This window comes from Raphanus sativus, chromosome 6 (assembly GCF_000801105.2).
Source record: "Raphanus sativus cultivar WK10039 chromosome 6, ASM80110v3, whole genome shotgun sequence".
In the NCBI taxonomy this organism is placed as follows: domain Eukaryota; kingdom Viridiplantae; phylum Streptophyta; class Magnoliopsida; order Brassicales; family Brassicaceae; genus Raphanus; species Raphanus sativus.
Genome location: NC_079516.1, coordinates 12550971 through 12564972, shown reverse-complemented (window position 1 = coordinate 12564972; position 14002 = coordinate 12550971). Strand labels below are relative to the sequence as shown.

The 14002-nt window shown below is 29.9% G+C and overlaps 3 protein-coding genes across 5 annotated transcripts; 2 read left to right on the top strand and 1 right to left on the bottom strand.

Annotated features, from left to right (window-relative positions):
* Window positions 1-7: 7 nt before the first annotated feature.
* Window positions 8-1985, bottom strand: LOC108806153 (flavonol synthase 3). Its single transcript, XM_018578189.2, has 3 exons — window positions 1483-1985; window positions 600-927; window positions 8-363 (listed from the first exon to the last, which is right to left on the bottom strand). The coding sequence occupies exons 1-3, from the start codon at window positions 1869-1871 to the stop codon at window positions 151-153; spliced, it is 930 nt and encodes a 309-aa protein (XP_018433691.2). The 5' UTR covers window positions 1872-1985; the 3' UTR covers window positions 8-150.
* A 5642-nt stretch (window positions 1986-7627) lies between these two features.
* LOC108813584 (TOM1-like protein 5) lies at window positions 7628-10568 on the top strand. Of its 3 annotated transcripts, none has more exons than XM_018586174.2 (10): window positions 7628-7785; window positions 8215-8332; window positions 8405-8483; window positions 8566-8664; window positions 8754-8867; window positions 8941-9122; window positions 9211-9286; window positions 9431-9516; window positions 9607-9831; window positions 9909-10568. In XM_018586174.2, exons 2-10 carry the CDS (start codon window positions 8232-8234, stop codon window positions 10267-10269), a joined length of 1323 nt encoding a protein of 440 aa, XP_018441676.1. In that variant the 5' UTR covers window positions 7628-7785; window positions 8215-8231; the 3' UTR covers window positions 10270-10568. The 3 variants fall into 3 exon arrangements, with proteins under 3 accessions (XP_018441676.1, XP_018441677.1, XP_018441678.1); XM_018586175.2 differs by having other exon boundaries at window positions 7640-7748; XM_018586176.2 differs by lacking the exon at window positions 7628-7785 and adding an exon at window positions 7820-7884.
* Window positions 10569-13394: 2826 nt separating this feature from the next.
* Window positions 13395-13652, top strand: LOC108810974 (defensin-like protein 6). The gene has a single exon (XM_056988261.1). The coding sequence runs from the start codon at window positions 13416-13418 to the stop codon at window positions 13596-13598; it is 183 nt and encodes a 60-aa protein (XP_056844241.1). The 5' UTR covers window positions 13395-13415; the 3' UTR covers window positions 13599-13652.
* The last annotated feature ends 350 nt before the right edge of the window (window positions 13653-14002 follow it).

Sequence of the window (14002 nt, the reverse complement as noted above, 5' to 3'; positions counted from 1 at the left end):
ATGGGTGGATTAAAAGACCGGAGCTTCAGCATTTATTTATAAAAGCACATATAGTACATTGATAAGTAATTAATCGAAACTTCAACATCAATTAACTGAAACAGTCGTTCATGATCTTCTCTCCTCTGTTTCTGGATAATGAGATTAGCTTCAGTCGAGTGGAAGCTTGTTCATCTTAAGAAACTTGTACTCTCTGTAGACATAAGGCTTGTACTTAGGAGCATCATCAATAACTAGCTCTGCCAAAGGTCCGACAACGTGATCAAGGTTCGGTTCCGCGAACACTGGCCACGACAGTCTCGTCCTCACTGTATCCATCGTCGCTCTATGCTCCCCACTCTTATACCTCCCATTGCTCATCCTCTACAAAACCCACATAAATTTTTCTAAACTATTGTATATATTTATTAAATTTAGAAAGAAACATATAAAATAAAACTTATGTAAATATATGTATATTTATTTATTTATTGTAAAAATTAGATTTCTATTTTCATGCTCGTCCACATAGTTTAAACCAACCTTGTCCACATCTCCAATAATCAAAATCAAACTAACAGAAACAGAACTTATCTGAAAATGTTCCAAACTTGTTCTACCTTGATTTGATCGGCGATGATGACAACGATCCCGGAGTCATCATACTTGACGTCGACCCACTTGTTTTCCTGGAATGCTTGAAGTCCGTCTACTTCATCAGCTATTAAGAACGTGATTCCATTGAGATCTGTGTGATGAGGAGCTCCGTAGAGCAATTCAAGTTTTGGACACGGTGGATAGAAGATGATTTTCATTAGATACTCCACCTTTTCTCCACCAAGACCTTCCTTCAATGCATCACGATGTAACCCTAGTCCTTCTGATAACCATCCCATGATTTTCTCAGATAGCTTCTTTATCTCCCTTGCATACTCCTCATTCACCTCCCTGTTACAAAATATATTATCACTTTTTATTTTATTATATTTGATGTTTGATATTAATCCACATAGATTAATAACATGCAAACTTTTATATAATTTATCTTGATTAAATAAAAATTATTAAACAAAAATAGCTCAACCAATAAAAGTAGTATCATGTAATTGATCACAAATCTTGATAATATTATTATATACCTAAAATAATGAAACATTACTTTTTACAGGCCTTTTTACAACAACTTTTTTTGAAAACATCAAATAACCTAAAACAGAGAATATACTGTTATAAATTATTCCGGCAGAAAGTAGTCTATCTTGTACTTTCAACTAACTAGTTGGTAGTTGATAATTTGTAAAAAACTAACAATAAGCTTTTTATCAATATTAAAGGAATATATTCAAATATAATATCTTAGAAATTTTTGGGGTCAATTGTCCACATGGCCCTACATATTCAGTGTAATAAACTGGAAAAATGTTTCACTAAAAAGATAAAAAATGAGTGGAGTTCACAAACCTGGTATACTACTAGACAATTACAACATTCTAATAGTCTTACCTGTAATCTGGAGAGTTCTTAGGCCAGAACCTGTAGTTAATTCTTGACGGTGGCCAGACTCTGTGAAAGAGATGATCAGCCCATGTTTTTCTACCTTCTCCATCTTTCTTGTAATCCGTTGTGTATCCTTCTAAGTCAGTGGAGTCAGCTGGCCTCGCCACGGCTTCCTTCTCCTTCTCCGGCAGCTCGAAGAACTCAGTCCCCAGCTCTTTCAACCGCCGCATCAGCTCGATGGGGATCCCGTGGTTAACCACCTGGAACATCCCCCATGTCTCGCTAGCTTTCACCACTGCACGCGCCACTAGGTCTTCGTTTGGGTTACTTAGATCGACGATGGGAATATCTACCGGAGATGTTTCTTGGAACTTTGAAGGGACTGACTCGGCCATGTCTTTTCTTTTCCTTTCTCGCGATGGGACTATTGTTTATTTAGATGCTAATTGGAATGAGAAGGTTGTAGTATGGGTTTATACCTTATATAGATAAAAGTTACATTTGAATGTAGTAGGGTTATGAGTCATTCTTCAGTCACATTACTTCTCTTTACCACATTTTTCTATATCACTGGTTTTCACAAAATCAAAACCTTTATATTTCCAATGATTAAAAACTTTTTTTACTCCCCCTTTAATAATTGAATGTCAGTGGTGCAAATATCTACGATGGATTCCTAAAACAATAAAAACAAAATAGTATTATGTGGATATCTAAGACAGAAAAACCCCACTCAATAATTATACATTTTGAACTATCCATATAATATTTTTATCATTATAGTTGTTTTATAACTTTTGTAAATCTCTCATTATTCATTTGGGGTGAATTATATGCTTTTAGATTACCTTTGAATTTTGGATTTTAGGCATGCTTATTGCATATGTTGAACTATTTGATAGGTAGATCTGTGACAAGAGGAGGTAAGACATGTACCCATCTCATTGAAATATTGGTAAGTTAAACATTAGTCCTAGAAAAATGACTGTGTATACAGGCTGCAATTTGACTATTATAAACAATTATGGATCCGTTCTTGGGTAACACACATAGTAGGTATTCTGCGGTAGTACCTTTTCTAGAAGTTATAATACATCAAAAACGTGAATCTCGTGGAACCACAAAGTAAGTAGTCATCTACACAATGCATGCATATTATTAACAAATTACATAATGAATCAATGATACATATTGTTAGCAGAAATCAAATCTATCTTATTAAAACAGAAACATTATAATTTTTTCTAGGTGGATTTTAAAGTTAGACCTCATCTAATTAATGCGATATTAATCTACCTATTATTAAATGTACCCTTTTATAATTCGATTGATAAAAGACATTATCATTGTTTTCTATATCTCACCGGATTATTATACATCCACTATGCAATTTTTCCTATATTCCTTTTAACATAATTTTACTCTATTCCTTATACATTATCATTCCATTATCTAGGATTGACAAACTCTATACTTTCATTATATATATTATCCATATTGATTGAACATATAAACCATAATATCTCTCTTATCTTTGTACCTAACCTTTCTTTTTTATAAGTTTTTAAATTAAATATATTTTCTTCGCTATAGTTAAATCTACCTTAAATCACTAATATTTTTTTATACTATACATGTTTTCAAACAATAATATATTTAATATTTTGCCCAAACAATATAAAAATTAAACTTTATCTAATGATTTTAACATTGTTCTTTCAAATTATTTAGATAAATTAAATAATTATGAAATGTCCAAGTAATTTATAAAACAAAGAAAATAAAATAGCTTATTTTTAACAGGTTTAGATACTGCAAAAACGTTTCAATCAGTAACAAATCAATTAAATTAACGGATTGTTTATTTATATTTCCTAAATAATGGTTATATCATTTATTAAATAAATAATAATTCAATAATAACCATTACATTATATATATATATATACACTATACATTGAAAAAACTACATTGTACAATAAATAAAATAATAAAAATAATTATGAAAAATGTTCAAAATATATATTTTATGAAGAAAAAATGCTTGACACTAATTGAAAGCAACAAATTTAAACCGATTATAATATGAACCAAATTATTAACAAGATAAATTATGCAAAACAATTATGATAAAGTTAATTAAGCTATATAAAAGAGTAATATGATCACGACATATTTATAATTATTAATTATTATATATCTATCATTTTCTCTATCAAAATTTGGTAGAAAAATCATAATTTCGAAAAATTGCAAAAAGTTAAGCTTTAAAATTTGGATTAAAAGGTGATAAAATATCAAACTACAACAATTTAAAACAAATTGGATTACACATCTGTCAACAATTAGTCTCGGGTTTCAGTAACTTTTACTGGTTTTAAATATGGATATTTTAAAATCTAACCCGCATTATCGGATCACCGGATTAATCGATTTAACCATGAGACCAGATTAAATCTAAAAGCACTGATTTAAATGCAAAGTATTTTAAATACACAAAAACCTTACAAATTAACAAAATATTTGCTAAACTATTAATAAAATATTTCATTATAAAATATCCCGTGTTTTGCAAACGCGGATCAAAATTAGTATATATTATGGTAGATTATCAATAAATTATGGTGAATTTGAATAAGTTTGAAAAACATTTTGTAAATACAAATAAGACAACTTGATGGGTTAAGGAAATAAAACAAATGTCATATCTTGAAGGAAACTTTTTTTTTGTAGCTAATATATCACCATATAATATTTTCATATTTAACCAAAAGATATATTTGTTTTAGTATTAACAACTATAAGTTATTTATGACAATCCAAATTCCAAAATATTGTTCTGCATTTGATCAATTCGGATATTGTTTTTTTTTTTTTTTGTAAATTGGCATAATTTGGATATTGTTTACTGCCAATTTTAATGTTAACCACTTAGAACTTACGAGCAACAAAGATCATACAAAAACTAAGGGTTTGATCAGTTGAAGACATGGCTTTCTGATTTTTGCTTTAAGATTTAGACTTTGAGTTTTAGTTTTGGCTTTAATTTGTTTTATGTATAAATTTTTTCAGAGCACTGAATAAAACCCTAGAGAAATTGTTTTTTTTTTTAAATTAACATATTTCCTTTTATAATGTTTTGGATTTTGATTCAATTTAAAAATATAATCATGATTACTCCAAAAAAACAAAAAAAGCAAATCACAACGCTTTCCATTGCGCCAAAACTCATTATAATGCTACGCAAAAAATTCTGGTGAGACGGGGAGGAATGGATTGCGTTTCTGAAAAATGGCGACGTTTATGAAAAGTAGATTTTGTAATTACGCCACTTGGTCCAATTGTTTTATCTGGGGTTTTTACTTGGTTTGTAATTAGGCCTAGCGTTTTTAGGCCTTTTTGTTTGGGCTTTTGTGCAATGTTTCTGTTTTCAAATACAGTTTATTTTAACTATTTTTTTTTTAAAACTGATTTATTACGATATTACAGCTATAAAAAAATTTACATAGACAATTCGACAACCAACAATATTAGATGCCTTATGAGGATCTACGTCTAACTGCATCATCTGAACCGTCTTATGAAAATCTCTTGTACGTTTTTCTTTTGTAGTCTGCATTAATAAATCACGTTCTCCGGAACTTGAAATTTGGATTTCCTGTAATATGCAAGAAATTACATAGTCTAGAATTCGAACTCTATAATTGAATGTAGAAGCCTTTAAACCTTAACCAATAGACTACTATGCTTCCACAAACTATTGGTTATTGCAACAATTTTTCTCGTATTATTTGGTTGTAATTAACTTTGAACAAGGAAGCCTAAACATTATATCATAAAATCAAAGAGCATATAATATTTAATTAGGCAGCATAAACTATAAAATCAAAAAAGCCAAATACAGTTTATTTTAACTCTGAAAACTATAAAAACTTACAAAACTATAAACATAATATTTAATTAGGCAGCATAAACTATAAACATTATGTTATCAATTTATGAATAAAATAATATCATATAATCAAGAAGTAATTAACCAAGAAGTAATTGAATCGATCTTATAAATAAATCAGATATACATTTTCAAATAAAATTAAAATAAATGCAACAAAAATTAACGAGTTTTTAAATCTACTTATAAAAATAGTTTATGAATATATACAAACTCAATATACAAACAATCAGTAATAAAAAATATTAAAAAGATAATATAAGAGGCTATCTAATAGAATTGTCAAATCCCATATACTACTTCTACTAAACTCGTTAGCCAACTGGTCACCTAACTAAAAATGTATAACACGTGGCGGTGAGAACCAGGCTGTGAGTCGCTGGTTAAAGCTCACAAGCGCGTGACTTTAATATAGCAAGCATAATTATTGCAAAGGTCCTTAGCAAAAGTTCTTAATACATATATATATATATATATGTATATGTATATATTATATATGCGTATATAATTGTTTGCTAAGGACTTTACGGAAACCGAAACCAAAAGTTTATTAATTAAGGAATTTTCGGTTTCGGTTTCCGTAAAATCCTTAACAAACCATTATATATGCATATACATATATACATATATATATACTAGATGATAACCCGCGCCTTGCACGGAGTGAACTTTTTTTAAATATGTTGTATCTAAATAAATAATACATTTTTTTGTTATCAATATTTTTTTTACCTTTGATTAGGATGAAATATGGGTAGGTATCATTTGGTTTGGTTAATTTCGGTTTGGATCTTTGCAAATTTGGTTCAAATCTTTATATGTTCGGTTTGGTTTTAGATTCAGATAACCCATTTAATTTTTTTAAAAACTTAAAGTTCATATATACTTTAAATTTCTCAAAACATAAAAATAATATGTTACATATAAATTTAAATAATGTATACCAAAAAACTTAAATTTAACATAAAAATTGGTTTAACTTAAATATTTGGATATAAAATGAATAGATATTTTCAGTATTTTGGTATTTTGAGTAATGTTTAGTTATTTTAAATATATAATTTTACTATTTTTATATATTTCTAAATATTTTGGACAATTTAAAAACATCTTAAGTATTTTGTATATTTCTTTGAGATATTAATTTTTTTAAATAATATATTTAAGTATATAAATTTGATTCGAATATACTCGGATACCCAAAATATTTTGGTCCGAATCGGGTTCGGTTCTGGTTTTTAGATACCAAAAATTTAAACATGTTCAGATATCTAACCAAATTGATTAAAGTTCTATACTATTTTGTAGATTGGATTTGGTTCGGTTATTTGGATTCAGATTTTTTTCCCAACCATATATTTTTTATTGTAACCAAATTTTAAATGAAAGTGACGATGGTTCATACTGATTTTGGGTATGCAACAATTTTTAAACCAAAACACTTTCTTTTATGTACGTGATTTATTTAGTTAATCATTAAAAAATGTTCAAGACCCATTAAAAACGATAGGCTGAACTGAAAAAAGTTACCATTGATCACAAAATTTTCAATGTGAGGCTTGTACCATTTTTAGTAATTTATAATCGTTTTAAAAAATTCGAAATACAACATATAAGAAAAAATATAATTTTTTTTATTATATGCTTAATGTGATTGTTTAATTTATTTTAACAAATAAAATTAAACGAAAAGTATAGAGGATAAAAAATTATTATCAAATTTTTATTATTCATAATCATTAATGGTGATATATATGTCAATCATATTAGGAAGTTCCGTAGCTTTTATTTAAGGAAACAATAGAGAATATTCTTTTGTATATTAATAATTGATTTAATAGTTATTTAATAAAAACTATAATATATGTGTAGATGGACCAACTTATTTCTCTAACAATCCTCAGAATAATTTTCATGATGATACGTGGCTACCAAACAATGTTGCAATGTTCCAGGATTAATATATAGGGGATATACATATATATGTATTAAGGACTTTTGCTAAGTACTTTGCAATAATCATGCTCTTCCCCGTGTCAACGAGACTTCACCGGGACGGAGAAAAAGCCTTTTCTCTCTTTCACTTTCAGACAATTCCCTCGTGGCTGTGCTCTGTTGCTGCTTTGATTTTTTATTTTTAAATTTTAAAATAATCACCTAATTTTAAAAAGAAACCATTAGTACAACAGATTACTGTCTGTCTTTAAGGATTTAATTAAGGAATTAAATATTTCTGATTTAATTCTAAAAAAGAAGAGGCTCAAAAGAAAAAAAAAGGCTTCGTCTTTCTTCTTCTTACGTCTCTGTGGAAATGCTCAAGGTGACTAGGGTTTATCACCTCTTTCTTCTTATCGAAAGTAAAGTTTTTTCTTCACTCTTATCGTTATCCAAGTGAAGTTACTTCGATTGTTTGTTTGAGATCTATTCTAGTGTCTGACTTGTCTCCACCTGACAGCGTGATCAATCTTATTTTTTTTTTGTCTTATTATGTCTTCTTCGTGATCAGCCCTTGTGTCTGTTTCCTAGATTTTGAGGGTTTTGGGGTTTAGGGTATGTGTTGCTGACTTGGTGTGATCTCTTTGATGCGGAGAGACACTTAAAAATTGGGGAAAGATGATAACTTTATTGTACCGGAGGAGGAGGAAGAGAGTTATATAAAAATGATAACTTTCTGTATCTCCTTATTGTTTTCATTATCTTTTTTTATTCCATTATATGCATCTCGTACTTGATTCTAACATGGTCACTTTTTGATCTAATAAGACATATATGTTTCTGATTCTCAGATTGAGTGATCTCTGAAATGGCTGCGGAGCTTGTTAGTTCTGCAACGAGTGAAAAGCTTTCTGAACTGGATTGGACCAAAAACATTGAGATCTGTGAGCTAGCTGCTCGAGATGAAAGGTATGATGAGGAAGAGCCCTAACAAACATCTTCTAATTGTAAAATATAACTGTTTGTTTTATGTTAAAACAGGCAAGCAAAAGATGTTATCAAGGCAATCAAAAAACGGTTAGGGAGCAAGAACCCAAACACTCAATTATATGCTGTCCAGGTAAGCAATCTCCTTGTCTAAAATCTATCTTCTTTTTTATTTGCACCTGAGGATCTATTATTTATTCATTTGTTTCTTGCAGTTGCTGGAGATGTTGATGAACAATATTGGAGAGAATATTCATAAGCTGGTTATAGACACTGGTGTTCTCCCTACACTTGTGAAGATTGTAAAGAAAAAAGTATGTTACTTCATCTACTGTTTCTCTATGTTACTTAATTTGAGCCTTGTTAATTTTAGTTGGTTGTTTTTTCGAACACTCTCTTTTAGACGGATTTTCCTGTAAGAGAGAGGATATTTCTCCTTCTTGATGCAACTCAAACCTCTCTTGGTGGCTCTTCAGGAAGATACCCTCAGTATTACACAGCATACTATGATTTAGTGGTGAGTTTTGTAAACATTCTAGTTCTCCCTGAATCTTATCATAAGACTAAGCTTTTCTTTTTTTTACATCCAGCAAGCAGGAGTAAAGTTTCCTCAGAGGTCTAACTCCACACCACCAGTTGTGGTCACCGCACAAGCGGTTCCTAGAAGTACGCTTAATGAACAGCTTGCATCCGCTAGAAAAGAGAGGACTGCTCCTCCTCCTACTCAGCAGCGAGAAAGAGAATCTCAAACTACTACCTCCTCTCCTTCTAGGTATCTTCCTTCCTTCTTATCCACATGTCAGTTAGTTACCTTAAATGCTAGAGCTTAATCTGTTGTATATCTCTCTTTTTCCTTGTAGCATTTTACAAAAGGCTAGTGCTGCGTTAGAAGTTTTGAAGGAAGTGCTTGACGCAGTTGATTCTCAAAATCCTGAGGTATATAAATATTATAACCTAATTAATGTTCAAGAAATCACTAGGCTGCAAATTAGACGTTTTATAGGAGATTGACTATATGGGCGCTTAGACCGATTTTTAGAACACTGATAACTCCATTTTGATCTGCTTTTGACCCATTAGGGAGCAAAAGATGAGTTTACTCTTGATCTTGTTGAACAATGCGCGTTTCAGAAAGAGCGTGTAATGCACCTCGTCATGACATCAAGGCAAGTCTCCATCCTCTCTTGGATTAGATGTTCATGTTAAAATCATTTTCTTTTCTTTCCTCAAGTAGATTTTGGCTTTGTTGATGGCAGGGATGAAAGAGCAGTGTCTCAAGCAATAGAATTGAATGAGCAGCTTCAGAGGATTCTTAATAGACATGAAGATTTACTCTCTGGTGGAATCACGGTGCCAGGCAGGTCGTCTACTACAACTAACGGTTATCATTCTACTTCAAATGGTCACAAGAAACCAAGCAGCTCTATCTCCATTGAAGATGAGGATGAAATAGAAGAGGAGCCTGAACAGTTATTCAGAAGGTTTGTCACTTTACATTACATTTATTCTTGGAATCTTAAAAATGGTTTATTCAATGTGTGAATGTGTTGCTTTGCAGATTGAGAAAAGGGAAAGCTAGAGCAATGCCTGAAGATGATGAAGAAGAAGAGGCATCACCACCTCCTCCACAAGTCTTGCTTGGATCAGCGATACATAACGAGAGGCTAAACCGTCCACTCATTCGTCCTTTACCATCAGAGGAGTCACCACGCAGTAGTGATGGCCATTCGCAGTCCTCCTCCTCCTCCTCCTCGCCTGTTGTGATTCCACCGCCACCTGCAAAACACGTCGAGAGGCAGAAGTTTTTCAAGGAGAAGAAGGTTGATGGTGGTGCCTCGGGTTTGCCAGGTCATATGAGAGGTCTTTCTGTGCACAGTGGTAGCAGCTCACGCAGTGGAAGTGTGGACTTCAGTGAATGAAACACTCCCAAAAGCTATGTCACATCTATAAGTATATGTATTCTTTTTTTTTTTTTACTCTTGCTCCTTTTAGGTTTTGGTTAAACTACAGAAAACGTGTCTTTTGTGTGTTGCTGTGTGTCTAGACGAGATTATAGCGCCATGAGATTAAAAGGTGTCTTGGTTTCACTTTGTTGAAGCATGAGGTTATGCTATTTACAGTAGTGTGCTGTTCCTGTCCTGTTTGTGTGTAATGAAGCTGAATGTAAAAAAAAAAACTATTCAGTTTTCTTGAATGTATATTCCACATGTTATGGGCCTTTATACATTCAATCTCTTCTTAGCTTAAACCATACATTCCATATATACTCTCTCTATATTTGAATGATTAACTTTTTAGATTTTGTATTTGAAAAAATTGATGTTTTACTGTATGTATGATGTTTTTATTTTCAATTAAAAATAAATTAAAACGTAAAAATATAAATGATGAAAATGTATTAGTAAAAACCAAAAAAATTAACAGAGAATGTAATTTTTAAATTATGTGTGAATTTTTTTCATTTTTTATATACAGATAAAGTACTTGTTAGTCACGTGAGTATCAACATTTGGTGTGTGTGTGTGTGTGGTAAACTGTGCGTTTTCATGTGGAGACAAACCACTGGTGCCTGAGTCTGCACGTGACTGGCCTCCTCACCACTTCCCAGTAAGGAAACTAATTTCTTATTAATTAGGGACTAATTAAACTATTACTGCTGCTAGTCATTTAGAACATCTCCAACTCTTCTCTATTTTTATTTTTATAATAGCATTTCTCTATATTTTACTCTACATTTGAAAATTTATTTTAGAGAAATACATTAGAACAAAACACATCTATATTATAAAGTTTCTCTATTTTAAAAGTAAAAATAGGAAAATACTTTGGAGATTGTCTTATTGTAATGTGCCGACCATTGTCCCTCGTCTATCTTTTATCTCAACATTTTATACATTGAACATCTTACCCTCTTTCGATTTTTGCAATGCCAATCCATTGTTTGTCCACATACCATTGTTCATAGCACTGAACCAATCTCTATAATATTATTTGAGAAGTCAGTTTCCTATGTGTCGCGTTCACGTTAACTCTTACGATGGTTGATTACATTGATACCCTTAATGAATTAATTACATTTAAATATTATTATTATTATTTATTTAGTTTCCTTTTTAAAATTCTCCATATAACATATATATTAAAAAGAAAACATTTATAAATTTTAAAAATCAAATTTAAAAATGAAAAATATATATATAATATGATTTCATTAAAAAGGAAATTTCACAAGATAGTAATATTCTATTTTAAAATATTTTAAAATAACATAAAATATACTTTGAAGTAATAAAATTCTTACTTTATATCTTTGTTTCTTAGATGAAAAATATATATTTGTATATAATGTGATTTCATAAAAACAAGTTTCAGAAAGATAATCTTGTTATTAGAAAAAGAAATATTATTTATTTTAAAACATAATTTTAAATAATACAAAATATATTTTTTCAAAGTAACAGAAATATTTTGATATATTTATCTAATTTCTTATATTAATGATTACATAAAATAATTAAGTAACATAAACTGATATATGTTTAATTGACTAAAAAATAGTGTATAAATTAGTATTATTGGAAATTCTTATTTAAAATAAATTTTAGTTTAACTTTCAATAAATCTAAGATATAAAATTATTTAGAAAATATTTTAATTATTGTAAATATTGATATGTGTTCTTGAGCTTCCAAAACTATATCAGTTACTTACGTAACTTCCTATTGATCATCGTTTTATTTTCTAATATATATATATATATATATATATATATATATTTAAAATGAACATAAAATTTTATAAATATTATGATCATACATGCACATTTAAACGATAAATAAAATTAATTTGATTTAATTTAATTATATATATATAATATTATATTAATTATCAATTGGATTTTTGCTAAGCGGAGCATGGATACTTAATTTTATTAGCCCGACCATGTATACCATAAAAACAAGAATAATTATATTTCAATTTGAATTTGAAAGGATATATGTAACTCAATATACTCACAATATGAATGGTTCGACTAATCGACCTTATATCTAAGATAATAGATTATATTAAAACTAAAGAAGACATCAACCAACATAAATGCAAATAAGAAATTAATCAAAATTTTAATATATTTAAAATAAAATATTATAGTTGAATTCAGAGAAATAAATGCAATTCAATATACCTAAATGTTAACTAGATCGACTGTAAAAAATTGACTAGATATAAAATATCTAAAATTATATGTCTAATTAAAGTAATGTAAAATTATTAATATAAATTATGTATGAAAATTATAAATTCATTTAAAATTAAAGTATATAGTAATCAATTATTATAGTATATTTATTTTATAAATATTTATGTCCGTGCATGAGCACGGGAAAATCACCTAGTAAAATAATAAAACCAATGCTAGAACACTGGGATGCTCGATGGTCATTGATTAAAAAAAAACATTTAACTACACTGTAAAAAAAAACACAACCCTAATATGAAACTCTTTCTCTATATATTGGAGTCACTGAGACTTAGGTTTTGCCCAACTCATCACTTACACGTTTCTAGCATTTCATATATACAATGGTGAACAAAGTTTTCGCTGCCTTCTTCTTGTTTCTCGTCTCTTCTCATCTCGTAAGATTAATCTTGCATTCATTCATTTTCTTTCTTTCTATATACACTTAAAGCCAGTTTATACATATGAACCATACACTTCGCTTATACACAGGGCCGGTCCTTAAATGAATGATGAATACACATATTCTCTTCTTAATCAAGGGCCGAATGATATATACATATTAATCACATTGATGTCGTATGTGAATGTTTCATCTCGGTTTGCCCAAAACCGGCTTTGCCCATACATGAGTTTCAAACCATTGCTAGTTAAGCTCAAACCAAATCAAGATGTTTTCAAAAGCGTTTGAAAGTTTCTAATGATTAACATCCTTGAATATAATAACACTAAAGTTGCTTTAAATAACTATGCGAAGTGCCTGTTACATAACCTTATCTATCTATAAACTTGTATGTTGCATTTTTAATGTGTATTAATTAATTTATGTGTAATATTATAGAGGAGATTGTTGGGATAGAGGGAAGGATGTGCCAGTCAAGGAGCCATCACTTCAGGCGCACGTGTTTGTCCAACCACAACTGTGCCAACATCTGCCGTGGAGAAGGCTTTTCCGGTGGCCGTTGTCGTGGCTTCCGCCGCCGTTGCTTCTGTACTCGTCTTTGCTAATTACTTGTTCTCTTTTCTTTTCCATTAAAAAAATTGAAATGTTGTTCTTGTGTTCTTCCTTTCCAGTTTCGAGTAATAATAATAAAATGATGTTGTTCTTGTGTTCTTCCTTTCCCATTTCGCGTAGTAACAATAATTACAATGTTTCTTGTTTTGTTAATCAAGATGAACAAGACATGATGTCATCAAGCAAATACACTTAATTAAGAAAACAAAAAATGAGAAGTGAAGCTATCAAACATCAGAGCAAAAATATCCCAAAAATTCATTTTTTCTCACTATTATTATTCAAACTTTAGTTCTTTATCTCTCTGTTGTACTCAAAAGAATGCAAACAACATAACCACTATTATCCATATGTACATGATGAAGGAATCAATTTCAGTAAAGTCACACCATTGAAA